Below are 12,905 nucleotides of genomic sequence, written 5' to 3'. Positions count from 1 at the left end.
GGCAGCTGTACCTGAGATTTTGACAGCGAAAGCTGTTTCATCGAACACGATTCATCGTCCATCCATTAGCCGGACTTTGCCGCCAGATCTTAGGCCATTGATCGAAATAGTCCACGCTGACTACTGACCTTAAATCTCGCGGATGCACTGCACGTGCATCCGTTATCGAGTGCCGTTTAAATCGATACAAGTGATAATATCGATGAAATCAATCGTGGACGTGATTGCCTCTACAAGACAATTCGCAATTGCGAATTGTGATGTCGAAACAAACAAACTTATATCGGAGCGTAAATCGAAGCTGTTATAAGCGCGCGTTGCTTGCGCGTTGGTATTCGATTTCGCTGATAGCGTGTTATTTATTTTTCTTTCAGGGCGGTCGTGGGCGCACCGGAGGCTGAAACTGCACAGGCCGGCGTCTACCGAGGAGGCGCAGTCTATAAATGCGATATCGCGGCTGATGATAGATGCAACATAATCCATTTCGACGATAAAGGTAACGAAATCATCAACGTTGATTATCTTAATTTTGACAGATGACGCGCTAATGGGGCTTCAGCTATGGTTCCTAGAGGTCTAATTTTAGGCGTTGATTAACTACGGAACCTCTCGTTCAAACATCAAAAAACTTAATTACGTAATGTACACCGCTAACTTTTGCGCGTAAAAACGTCGATTATATTTCATGAAGACAGTGTCAAATAATGTTGCAATATTTATAGCAATTAATAACGTTTTCTAAAAATATAAAAGATAAAGTTTTTCTTCTTGTCTTGAAATCTTTCGGCTCAAGCGCACTTTTGCGTCTTCGCCATTAAATGTTAAAGCAGTAATTCGCAGTGACTCGCGCATGACATGCTTTTATCGGTGATTGACAGGTAGTTTCTTTGATTGAAAATAGTACAAAGTTAGCGTGCGCTCGTATAAATATCGGTCGAGGTGAAAGTAAATTTAGGACGGCAAGCTCTGTCGCTCTGTCCACATTAATCCGGGACTAATTTAGATTGCCGCGTCAACCGCGCCGGCGTTGAAACATTAATACGTTTGCGAAGCGATGTAACGACCTCGCGAGATTCCGCATGCTCGATCGTGTGTGACATAATTGGCGATTCATTGAGTAAGTAATTGAGCGTCGTGAATTCGAAACCACGGCCGACCGGGGGCTCTTTGGTGTCGCCGGCTGAAGCTCGCTGATGTTCTTCGGAGAAGAATCGATTGGCGAGCGATCGCCGCGGTCTGGAACGCTTGATCGTGATTCACGATCGAGAATCGGCGCGACAGGACCGGTTTTGGAATTCACTCGGGAGAGACTGACGGAGACAATCGAATGATGCGCGCGAGATAATACTCCGGACAGATGCTAATTGCGGATGAGTGCCACTATACCGCGATTAACTGCGCCTAGATTAGATAATTAGCTGTTTACCATATTAACTTTTCGGACTTTATTCGAACGTGCAAAAGTAAAAGTAGACAATGTAGATTTTATTATCCTATTGCAATGAGTCTACTATTATTGAATACTTGCAAAACTTAATAGAGCTGAGGCTCAACATAGGAATGGTTTTATTTCTATTTGTTGCAAACTTAAAAGTTATAAATCCTTATTTTAATAATCCCATTAATATATGAATTGAAATAGATACGGTTCGTTGTACCTTTAAGATTAATTTAATATTTTTTAAACGGTACTTACTGCCACCTTAGATTTATTTGAGGGCGTTGAAAGATACAAATAAGAGGTTTCCGCCTCAGGTTTGGCCAGGCTGTCCTGCGAGGCAGTTGACCCACATTCTACCTTCCCTCCGACGTTCGTGCGCCAGCGTAGCTTCGTAATCTCAAGAAGTAACCGGCGAACTGGTTACAGTACGCGCTATTCTTAGTGCCAATACACCCACCCTGTCGTTGACCCTACCATATTTCGATGCTTGGCAATTGCCGCACGTGACGTCGCTCACTGACCACGCATGATATATCATGCTTAGAATTTACGTCGCAATTTATGTATATACGTATAAGAAGAATTCTAAGTCATATTCAAGACATAAAGTGCTCTCATTTATTAAGAATCTATATCTAACGTTATCATCGACGATCAACAATCGTATCGAATCGGACAATAATCTTGTAATTAAGTGAACTAGATCCTTAGAAAATATCTCAATATTGCTTCAGGACAAGAAATATCTTACATTAAACTTTTTGATTAATGACTAACGGGTAGCTGTTGAAGATGATCGTAAAGTCGGTTTATATGGGTCTATCTATATGTCTTGATTTTTATCACAAATGATCTTAACAGAAGTTTCTCTAAGTGATCTGATTAGTTAAGCTCGAACTTAACGTAAGGCTATTTAAACATCGCCTGGAAAATATCCCCAACGAATCGGATTACCGTCGTAAATTTGCGTGCTCTAACTGAGAGAACTTCGGCCGCGCTCTCCGCTTCATAAATCCGCGAGGAAACGTTGCGTAGCGAGGTCTCCAGCGGGACGGTAACGTACGCGCGAACCAATTAAAGCGGCCGCGTTTAGAGCACATCGCCGGCTCATAAAGTTCCCTGCTAAGCGGGCGGAGGGGGGGGGTTAAAAATATTATTCGCGTCATGCTCTCGCGCACGATGTGTAGTCTTTCGCGCCGCTCGTAAACACGCGCGCGAGTCGAACGCGCTAATGCAAATTAGCGGAAATAAACTCGCGGCGTGAATTAGACGCGGTTTACACACCTCGTAATACCGTCGTATCTCGACTGGTAGCGATCGGCGGCGCGATACGGCACGATCTCGATATTCGCGCGCTTGTAATGTTATAACGCGACGCCAGCTGTATATATGCGTATACGCGCGAAAAGAAAAGCGAGATTGCCGGGCGCGAGCGCACGATCGGCCAGGAAATTACGCGATCGGGCGCGGCGACCGCCTGATTTTACGTTGTATTATCCGGCAAATGGAGCGCGAACGGGATCAATCGGCAATGAGGGATCGCGGTGTGAAAGGAGCGATCGAAACGCGCGCGGCAATACAATTCTTCCTTTTTAGTGCGTTCGCGCATGATCGAGAAGATAGAAACGCGCGGATAGTTGAGCCGTGATGGCTCGTGGCTATATTCCGTGAGAAAAAATATGCTGTTCGCAATATGTGCATTCTCTTGGGATCTTAGATGAGGTCTTGATTTCTTGGACGAAATCATTTCTTCGCACATGGAGCTTTCTCTAATATTCGATATTCAATAATTTGAAATTATACAAAGAAATATGTACTCGATTCAGCATCTGAATTTTTCATATATTTTGTATCATCACGATGCACGATGCGGTTAATTACGAGAAAAAGAGTTTGCGAGCAAATTAAATTAAATTAAATTAAACGAGCGAAACAAGACGATTAATAGTTAAAGATCACACAGACCGAAATGACGACGGGGCGGAACAGCTGAGCTAATAAAACCTAAACAAAACCGAGCCACCCGCGCATGAAATTCCCGCGAACCTGTTTTCTTGAAGAAATCTATTTCTGTTCCCATTCTCGATTTCATCGATTTGCGTTCGCACGAGGATCGTATCCGCGCGCAGTAAGAAGCGGGACTAAAGCCTTCCTCTGGTCTTTCGCTCTGGTCTTTTGTTTTCTCTCCGCCTCCGTTCTTCTCGGCCGCGTGGAAACGTTCTTCGCCCGGCTGTGCATACAAGAAGATCTCGAGTTGTACATACGTCCAATTAGTCGATTTCCTCCTCTTCCATCGCCGGCGCTATACCATCACGCCTGCGAGCGAGCACATTTCACTTTGATTATCAATTAGGCCGATCGCACGCTCTATCTTTCCATGATCTTGTTCAATTAGGATCGTAACCGGTAGCAATGTGTCGTCGATTATTGCACGCGCGATGAAGAAAACATCTCCGATCGTTTCTCACCCTTTGCATATTGCGTGGAGCCTCGTCACGCAAGACTGCATTTTCCGCGCGATCATTGCTCGCGATATTGTCGAAAGGCTGCTTTACGATGCGCGTTGGATTCGAATCGCAATAATTGATGATCTTGCGCGAATAGCTTTAATTTACATTGTAGATATCAGAGCTGCAATGAAAGTTGCTTACACATACATGTTTATATTTAACGATGTACTAATAGTTACTTAACATTGATAAATTAATATAATTTTAGCCGTGTTTTAGCCTTTCTTTAGACGAGTCGCTTTTTTCGGATTACACACGCGGATTACACGAGCGTTTTTAAACTGCCGCTGTATAAATAATGACGTTTCAATATCGGGATCGAGGAAAAGGATTACGTAAAATCACGATTTGCTTTTCCGAGAACGCCGCTTTGCGGATTCGTATTTCTTTCGACGTTTACACTGTCGCGGTTTAAAATAGTGGTGGGTTAACCAGCGTCCGGATTTACAGTATGCCGTGGAAACTTGCGAAAGGAGTCGCTCTCGAAAATAGCCGCTGCCTGGTTTCGCGATGGTGTCTCGACGACAACAACATTATTATTACTTCGACGAAGAACTTGCCATAATCGGTAATTTATACAGAACGTCTAATTTTAGTCGCGGTTTCTTCGAGAAAACCGCAGTCGTTCCTTCATACATCGTTGAAACGTTTTCTCCAACGAGAAGAGAAATGCAGCTACTCTCGAATTTACATTTTTATTCTTCTTTTCCTCCAGTTTCTTTATCTCAGTTTTGTAATTATTATGTTTTATCAGTTAGCTGATGTATATCATTTACTCTTTATGTAAATATAAACATTTGTTAAATTCAGTAACATAGGGAAGAATGATAATCAAGATTAGATGAGAAGGTAGTTTCCTTGTAATCCGTGCAGAACTACACTCGATCTCTCGCCTTCGATCCTTATTTGCGATGTATCTCGCTACTCCACCTGCGGCACGTCCAAGTGCCAAACGATCCTCTCGATCGTGTATCGCTGATTCTGCCTGCGTACGAGGAAGAGATCTCGTCCAGGTCTCCGAGGTCACTCACTCTACGGCCATTCGAGCGAATATACGTCGTCTCGAGGAACTCCTCTCGCCTTACGCTCTGCCGAGTATCGAAGTGCCACAGCCCACAGCGGACTGTCCGGAGATACTGAGAACCGTCCCCCGGCAAGAAGCCGACGATGCCTAATACAGAAAACCGTAAGACCGTTCTGCCCTAGCCCTACCTCTGCCAAGGTACGGTGTTTCTTGCCGCGTACTGCTCAAGGACTAATTTCCGAAGGTCGAAAATACTTCACAGTTGCACGAATGCACTCGCGATTGTCCGATCATCGCGGATACCGATGAGAAATGAAAAGGCACAGATCAATGAGGCGGTGATCAAATTATCACACGAAGTGTATTCTGATTTATAATTAATTTTAATCGTAAGAAAGTCAGTTTATTTGTAACTGAATTGTAATTGATATACGAAACAAAGTTTTGTTAAGCACAGAGCGTGTTGTTACGAAGATAGTAGTTGTCGAGGGCGAAATTAATTCTGACAATCGAGACTGTAATCATTGTCTGCTAGTTTCCCAGTCTTGACGATCCGGTAAACCCGGGTAAGCATTGGGAAGCGAAGGATAACTTCCCTTTAAGAACTAAAGCTGATCGATACGGGCTAACGGGTTCGCTAAATCGACAAGAAAAATACAGAACGCTCTTAAGGCAGCTCCACTATGACACCTGTCCGCGACTCTTTTCTCGAGATCATCGAACGATAATTGCAAGGTCGACCTTACGTGGCGTGACGTTGTTGAATCATTTTCATTAAATAATAGTCAAATTATTTATCAAGATTATATCTCTATTACGTATTCAGGATAGAACATCTTTCTCTCTTATTTGTATTGTTTGTAAATTGCAAGAATGTTTTTTTTATGAATATTACAGAAAGAGTTGGCAAAGAATCTTTCTCGTTTTCGATGTGTGATTTGACACACTCGTGTTCTCCTCGTTCGAACAAATCAAATTTCTTTATCGGATGAATGTATCTTTGTAATCCGTTTTCGACGATGATGAAGGATAATAAGGGAACCTCGAGAAAGAAACGCAATTCACGAATCGATCATTTTGTATACTCCTTGTCTGCCCGATACCGCGTGGCTGGTTTATTCTTCAGCAAATTACCTTCCACAAATGGTACCTTTGATATGATGAATATCACGAAGGTTGAGTTCGACCGAGATTAACCCTATAGCGAGATTACCAGGTGCAGACGTCAGTAAGACTCGTCCTTGCCGCTTCATACCATTCGGTTTTACCGTGTTCGCTTCATCTTATTCAGCGACATATTAGGTTACTTCCAGTTAAGTGACTGCCTGACAGGATAACTAGATACTAATTCCTACTACCGATACGACGTCTGAGTAACCGCTCGGAGTAATCCGAATGGATCTGAAAAAATTATTTTTTCTTACTCTTCACAAAAGCACATCCTTTTCTTAACAGATATGACAAATTTACAAATAAATGTATTTCTGAACTCTTTAACATTTTAAATAAACATGAAACTTATTTATTTTTTAAAAATCGATTCTTATAAAATTTAAATTATTTCTCTAATTACTTTTTCATTAATTGTAAATGCATTAATCCACTGGTGAATTGATTATATCTTGTATTTAAATTTTTATGATACGTATAGCGATTGCTTTTTATAACTTAATGTCTAAGTCATGTAAATTATCAATAATATATTAAAAACATTTATTTATTACAGGACACAATCACGTCAGAAATCCAAATATCGCTGGCGGTTTGAGCCAGATCGACAACAAGACCCTGCAGTGGTTCGGCGCCACGGTCTCAGCTTCTAGCAAGGACGGAGGCCCGATTCTGGTAAGTCCGACCTCCGATATCGAAATGCACGACTTGCATTTTAACCGTCAGACGTCAGCGCGTTAACGGTGTAATAATTCTTCGGTATGGTAACGCGCGCGCGACTGCTTAAGGCGTAGCAACGGTAATTAATTACGCGCGTGGCCAAATGCAACGTTGGATTTTTGATTAATGAGACGAGTTGTATTCAATTGATATTCAATTGACATAAGCCTCAATTAGAAGCATTAAAGTATATGACGATTTAAAATATCTGACTGATCTGAGATGGGAAATTTGTGATAAAATAATAATAATTAATGATAAAAAGATTATACTCATTTTTGTTGCAAGAGTTCATAATTACAGTGGATGTTAACTCTTTAATTGCGCATACATTGTGTTTATAATTCTTAGAAATCCCAAGGCGTTATACGAAAGCTGTTTAACGAAATAAACGATACACTCCAATGAAAACAGACGATGGAGACCTAGTTGAGATACTCTCTCAGTGGAGAGAGAATTCTTGCTTTTTTAGAGGATTAAATTTCTTTTTTAAAACGAATATAAGTAAGAATAATTAGGAAAATAGAAACGTGAGCAACGAAGAGATCGTTAATTGCAATATCTTCTTTAAATTTTCAATATCTTCACTCGTGGGATTTATAACTAGAGGTCTCGGATAGATCTCCTGAGAGATTACAGACGTGCGTTCCCAGAAGGCCGCAGCTTCTATTTCAGGGTTCGAAAACAAACGAATTCCCGGCGCGCGTTCCACGTTTCGTTTGTGATGTTGAGACGTCTCGCGAGCGGGTCGAATTAGCACGGAATTCAGAAGTCAAGTTATTTACTTTTGATGAAGCAATCATGTTACGCGGTAATGAGAATCAAGAAATATTTGTTGCAACGTTAGAAAAACGTTTATTCATATTTAGCGTGATATGTAGCTACTAGATTGGGAATTAATTCATAAAGTTTATTCATTAATTTCTATTTTTCATCTATATAGATAGTGAAAAATATAATCTAGGTATCTCAAAACAGATGGAATAGAACTTATTTTCTCGATTACACAACAGTATGTATGAAGTAGTTAATTTTCAAGTTACACCGGTTTACTTCTCCGAAACATGAAATTATGGTCCCTTCGGTCTCGTGAAGCTGTCTTCGGCGGCGTTCTCTCGTTATCTGATCAACACTCGCCGTCCGCGATACGTGTTAAAGTCATTATCCGCCCGCTCGCAGCTTCCACGCAGATTTTCGATTCAGAGTGCGTGGCGGAGCCCCGTTACGACGAGCCGGCACGTTCGCAATGTAACGCCGGCATGCCCGTCGCCCTCGTCTTGCGGGATGCGCTTCTTGCGACGGGTATGTTGCCTGCGCAAGCGAAAGGTCGGACACCAATCTAGCGCGAAGATCTCTGCCCTTCCCGGGAGACCTAAGCCCCCCTTTTTTTCCCTTCTCCCCCTTCAAACCGTGCGGCGGCCCTTATGATGTACGAGCCGCCCTTATCTATCTTTATATGTACTGCTCTACGTTGCACGCATGTGCGTATGCTCATCACGCGCGGCTGCGGTGGCCCCTGTGATGGCGGATGCGAAGTTTGAACGCGGGAGAAAGATTGAAGCGGGGAGAAAGGGTAGTCAGGAAGCGGCGCTTGCAAATCTGCAGGCGGTCGGAGTGTATCAAAGTTTTCGGCATGCACAGTGAACTGACGAATAATTAATTTCGCTATATTACTTCTACTGTCATCTAGTTAAACGTTACATTTATTTTTATTATTTTTTCCTTTTATTGTCTTTAAACTTTCCAACCTAAAATATCCAATAAGTATTATTCTATTTATATTTCCTATAAGTTTATTCTATTTTACAATACGTTGCATCAGAGGTCTTTCACGAAAATGGAAGCAATAATTAAGATTACGAGGTTTCGAATCGGATCGCAAAGTATCATTCGACCGCTCGTCGTTTCTCGAGTCGTTCATAACGCTGTAATAATCCCGAGTGATTGCTCGGTTAAAAATGATACGTGGATGACTAGGTGGATTTCGAGGAAATTCGATACGGTCGGTCAGAACGAGTCGGGGGCCCTCGTGACGGGCGATGGGTGCGCGAGCGAGGAAGAAAGTCATAAATAAGGCTACATTCGTATGTGAAAGGCGTATTAGCGACGATTATCGTGCTCGCGTAATTTTCACATAGCGAGACGTCGCCGCACGCTATCCCGTCAACGACATTCCCATCCTTGCCTGACGCGTCGACATTATGCCGGAATTATCTACTTATTCCAGAATGCGAGACCGCGCGTTCCCTGGTAAACGTACGGCTTTTTCCGCGATTACTCTTCCTCGCTTTCTCCATATCGCTTTTGTGGCCTCTCCTCCTCCTCTCGCCCTGCTCCCCGCCCTGCAATTAAAGATAAGTAATTACTGCTGACAGATAAACGCGAAGAAACGTGCCTCGCTTCTTCGTTCTAAATACTCTCCTCTTTCACATTTTCGTAGAACTTCGTTCTTTCATGTCTCTTCATTATTGTCCACTATACTATTGGATAATTAATATTAAAAATTATGTACAAGATATGTGTATGGAAAATAGCGCGTTATATTGTTAAGATGGAGGGGATTAAAAATAATTCACTAATCTATTGGTGTAGTTGGGAAAAAGCGGACAACATGTCGATGGCATGCGATCACTTTGTTCCTAGACTTCTAATAGGTTCCTCAAAATAAAAAAAAAAGAGATTCATAAAAATCCGGTAAAACTCGATTTATGAGTGATTAGTCTCTTCGAGAAAAAGATACAGCCGGTGGAAGTTGCCGAGTGTCTTCTCTTATAATATGACCGGAGGTGCGCGCGTGAGATGCATGTACGACCATGCAGAAACTTTAATGCGTCTGTCTATGGCGCTAAAACAATGTGTCGACGCGGCTACCTTATTCCCGTCACGCGTGGTTGACGTCTATCAGCGAGTTCGATGTCTTTCGAAAATCCATATGCGAACGTGAGCACTCAAACTCGTGTCTCGCTTGATCCGAATGTGAACTCATCCCTTCAATGAAGGTGATTAAAACGCGATAAATCCATCAATCAATGTAATAAAGCAAATTGATGTCATTCTACAAAACAAATAAAGCTTCTCTTGTGTGATTTCTATCTTGACGTATATAATCTGTTTATATATAGAATCATAGAATTATAATTTATCGAGATATTCGAGTATTTATGTATGTGATCAAAATTATAACAAGACAATATTTTTACAAGTTGAATAATTGAACATAGAATTTTTCAGTCAAATAATTGAATATAAAGATAATTATATTTTAACAGAATCCAATTGATTTTCTTTCAACACTGTTATGCGATATGTAACTTTTGTCCAATACGAATAATTCGTACGTATTAAATCAACTGACGTTTAACATGGCTGGATAAATATTGTCCTATATGTAAATGTCATGTAGATACACACGCGCAATCGGATAAATGTCTTCTCTCGCTTCTGCTTACGTTCTTTTTATCGCCACCGCGAACAAAGGTCGAGCCCGTGAGTATCCGTGGGCGGTTGTCATCTTATCGAATAGAAACTCGTTAATGCTCTTTGTCGATTGCCATTGACGGATAATGACTCGTCTTCGATCTCTAGCGGTGAATTTCACGCGCTCAACTTGTCGATCACCTCGCGATCGTCACGCTACTAATTGCCCTCGAGACAAAAGATCGCACGCAGAAGCCGCATACGAAAGGTGGACGAGGGTTCCGTGAATGCTGGAAAGTATTAGAAGCTTTATATGCATCGATATTGTATCTCCTACAAGGTCATGGTCTAGGGGTCTAGGGGTCTAGGTCGTCTAGGTCTCGCAAAAACTAAATGGATTTTTTTTATTTCTCTTTCTTAAAATTCAGTCAAACATAGATAAGGATTAAATAAATTTAATTTTTATAGATTTAGAATACTGTCATATTTTATTCCGACAAACATGATTTAGGGCTCTTGTAACAAACCGACGCCTTGGCATTATGCGATGCCTCGTGCGTCGTTGCGATTTAACGAGCTGGTGGTTACGAGGGCGGTACCAAAAGGTCGCTCTTCCTGGTTGCCCTTTCGCTCCTCTACGTACAACGTGTGTCGGAGTAATTCCGCAGATCGCGCGGAATGTTAGGTCCACTTCATAGTCTTCACATCATCACGCGAGTCGGCAAATGCGAGGTCCGCGTCGGGATAGAGACCAGGACCACTCGGCGGGACCTTTCACCGCTGGACGCATTCCTCCCTTTCGCGCATCCTCCGGCGGACGCATCATCCACGCGTTCGTCCTTTTTTACCGCGATCCAATTCAACGGCACTTCTTAATCTATTTTTTTTTGTCGCACCCCCCCTCTCTCTCTCTCGCGATCTACCGACATTTCAAAGATGCAGCTCTTGCGTTGATTGTTGCCAGATGTTTCTTCTTTCGACCCTTTCTTCGGCGCACTCTCTTTCGCTCTTGCCAAATAAAGCGAAGGTACAGTTCGATACATTGTTGCGATACATTTGATGCGAGATTTGACGATGTACTTTCTGTCGAATGATTATTCCTTATTGCTATTATGATTTTACTGATTCAATATCGTGAAAGGCTAAAATCAATCGAGTAAATATAATGATTCTCCCATTACAGACATTATTATTTGATAACTTTCTTATTGAAGAAAATAATCATTTTTTTCCAAAAACCAATTTTAAATCTGAAACAAATTTCACGTAGAAGTAATAATTTATAAAATCAATTCTGCATAGCCATTCAATTTTAATCCAATTCGAAATTGCCGTATCGTAAATTTCGTTGCACTAACATGACGTTTGATTTTGATTAAATCTGCAAGGAGAAGATTCGGCGGATGCGGTGAGCGATGCAGAAAAAGGACCGGAGCCGAAGAACTCTTTAGAGGCAAAAAAGCGTCCCGCCGGGTGAAGAGGGGCAGAAACGAAGGAACAATCGGCAACAATAAAATATAGTCGAGGCAGGACGATAAAGTCACGATGTTGTTGTCTCCGTTGGCGGGTCGCCTTCGCTTTCGCATCGCCGTCGCCGTCGCCGTCGTCGTCGTCGGCAAAAACGCATCGATTAAAAGTTAAGCAAGTCCAACCGCGCGCTATCAAAGCAGAGGACAATCGCGACCTCAGCGACCCGGCCTGAAAGCAGAGCCTTGTACGAAATCCTCGTCCCCTTTCGCCATCCTTCTGTCGAACCCCCTGTGTAGCTGCCACCCGCCTTCCCTCCTCCCCCGCCTCTCCATTGCCCTTTTATTCGTGCTCTTCGTCTTCTGCCGGCCGGAGTTCGTCGTTCACGTTCCGCGCCACCTTCCGCCACTTCATCCTCGTGCTTCTCCCGTTCTTCATTCTCTGATACTCTCGCCCTTTTTGGGAATTGGCGGGTTCCTGAGTGCGGCGCGCGATGGGTCCGAGATCGTCGTTTGTCGGCGGCCGCGAGAATGGAAATACCATTGCCAGACAGAACCGACAGGACAATGTTCGAGAAATTCTCGCGGCTATGCGAAAGATACCGCGTGCCGTCGTTGATCATCCTGTCCTCGTACGTGCCGCCGATCTTTTTTGGGTGTTCGCGCATCGCGCAGTAGAGCATTAGTGATCGAGATAAAAAGAAGACAAAAAAATTCCTTCGAAAGATTGAGATAGTTGTACATTGCCTTTACCATTGTGCGCTGTATCGTGGCCTAAGTGCGCCAAATTTAGCCATTACAATTGATCAACTGGCTTACAATTTGGAAAGTATTATAGCCTCAACATTTCCGTAGCTTAGAATTTTGATTTTATCGTTACATTCTTGAAGTAATGTGGTAGTAGTGGAACTTTCTGTATATGAAGTCATGGAAAATGTCAGTCGTAAAAGTTTGCTAGGTATAGAGCGCAATATCTCGATCAATCTGGTATTCATGCGGTTATAATCCATTAATAGGAACTATTGAGAACAAGCTATCATTTGAATCAAACTTGATCTCTATGACAATGGAAATGCGTAAGAAAATGACTTTAATTTCTCGTAACTATATATAGAGTCGAAAATTAAACTCATCGAGATTTACGCCAGTTCAGTCTC

The 12,905-nt window shown here is 42.4% G+C and overlaps 1 protein-coding gene across 2 annotated transcripts in view; it reads left to right on the top strand.

Moving 5' to 3' along the window:
• The window catches only part of LOC112456155 (integrin alpha-PS2), a 62,591-nt gene that overhangs the window by 16,728 nt on the left and 32,958 nt on the right, over nucleotides 1–12,905 (top strand). For both annotated transcript variants that reach the window (XM_025018525.1, XM_025018524.1), the window contains exons 2-3: nucleotides 375–496; nucleotides 6,702–6,820. In XM_025018525.1, coding sequence (XP_024874293.1) covers nucleotides 375–496; nucleotides 6,702–6,820 — 241 coding nt within the window. The remainder of the gene's footprint in view (nucleotides 1–374; nucleotides 497–6,701; nucleotides 6,821–12,905) is intronic.

Source organism: Temnothorax curvispinosus, unplaced genomic scaffold (assembly GCF_003070985.1).
Source record: "Temnothorax curvispinosus isolate PA1 unplaced genomic scaffold, ASM307098v1 QBEX01006657.1, whole genome shotgun sequence".
Classification (NCBI taxonomy): Eukaryota; Metazoa; Arthropoda; class Insecta; order Hymenoptera; family Formicidae; genus Temnothorax; species Temnothorax curvispinosus.
Note: the sequence above shows the minus strand (reverse complement) of the source record. Positions and strands in the feature narration are given on the sequence as shown.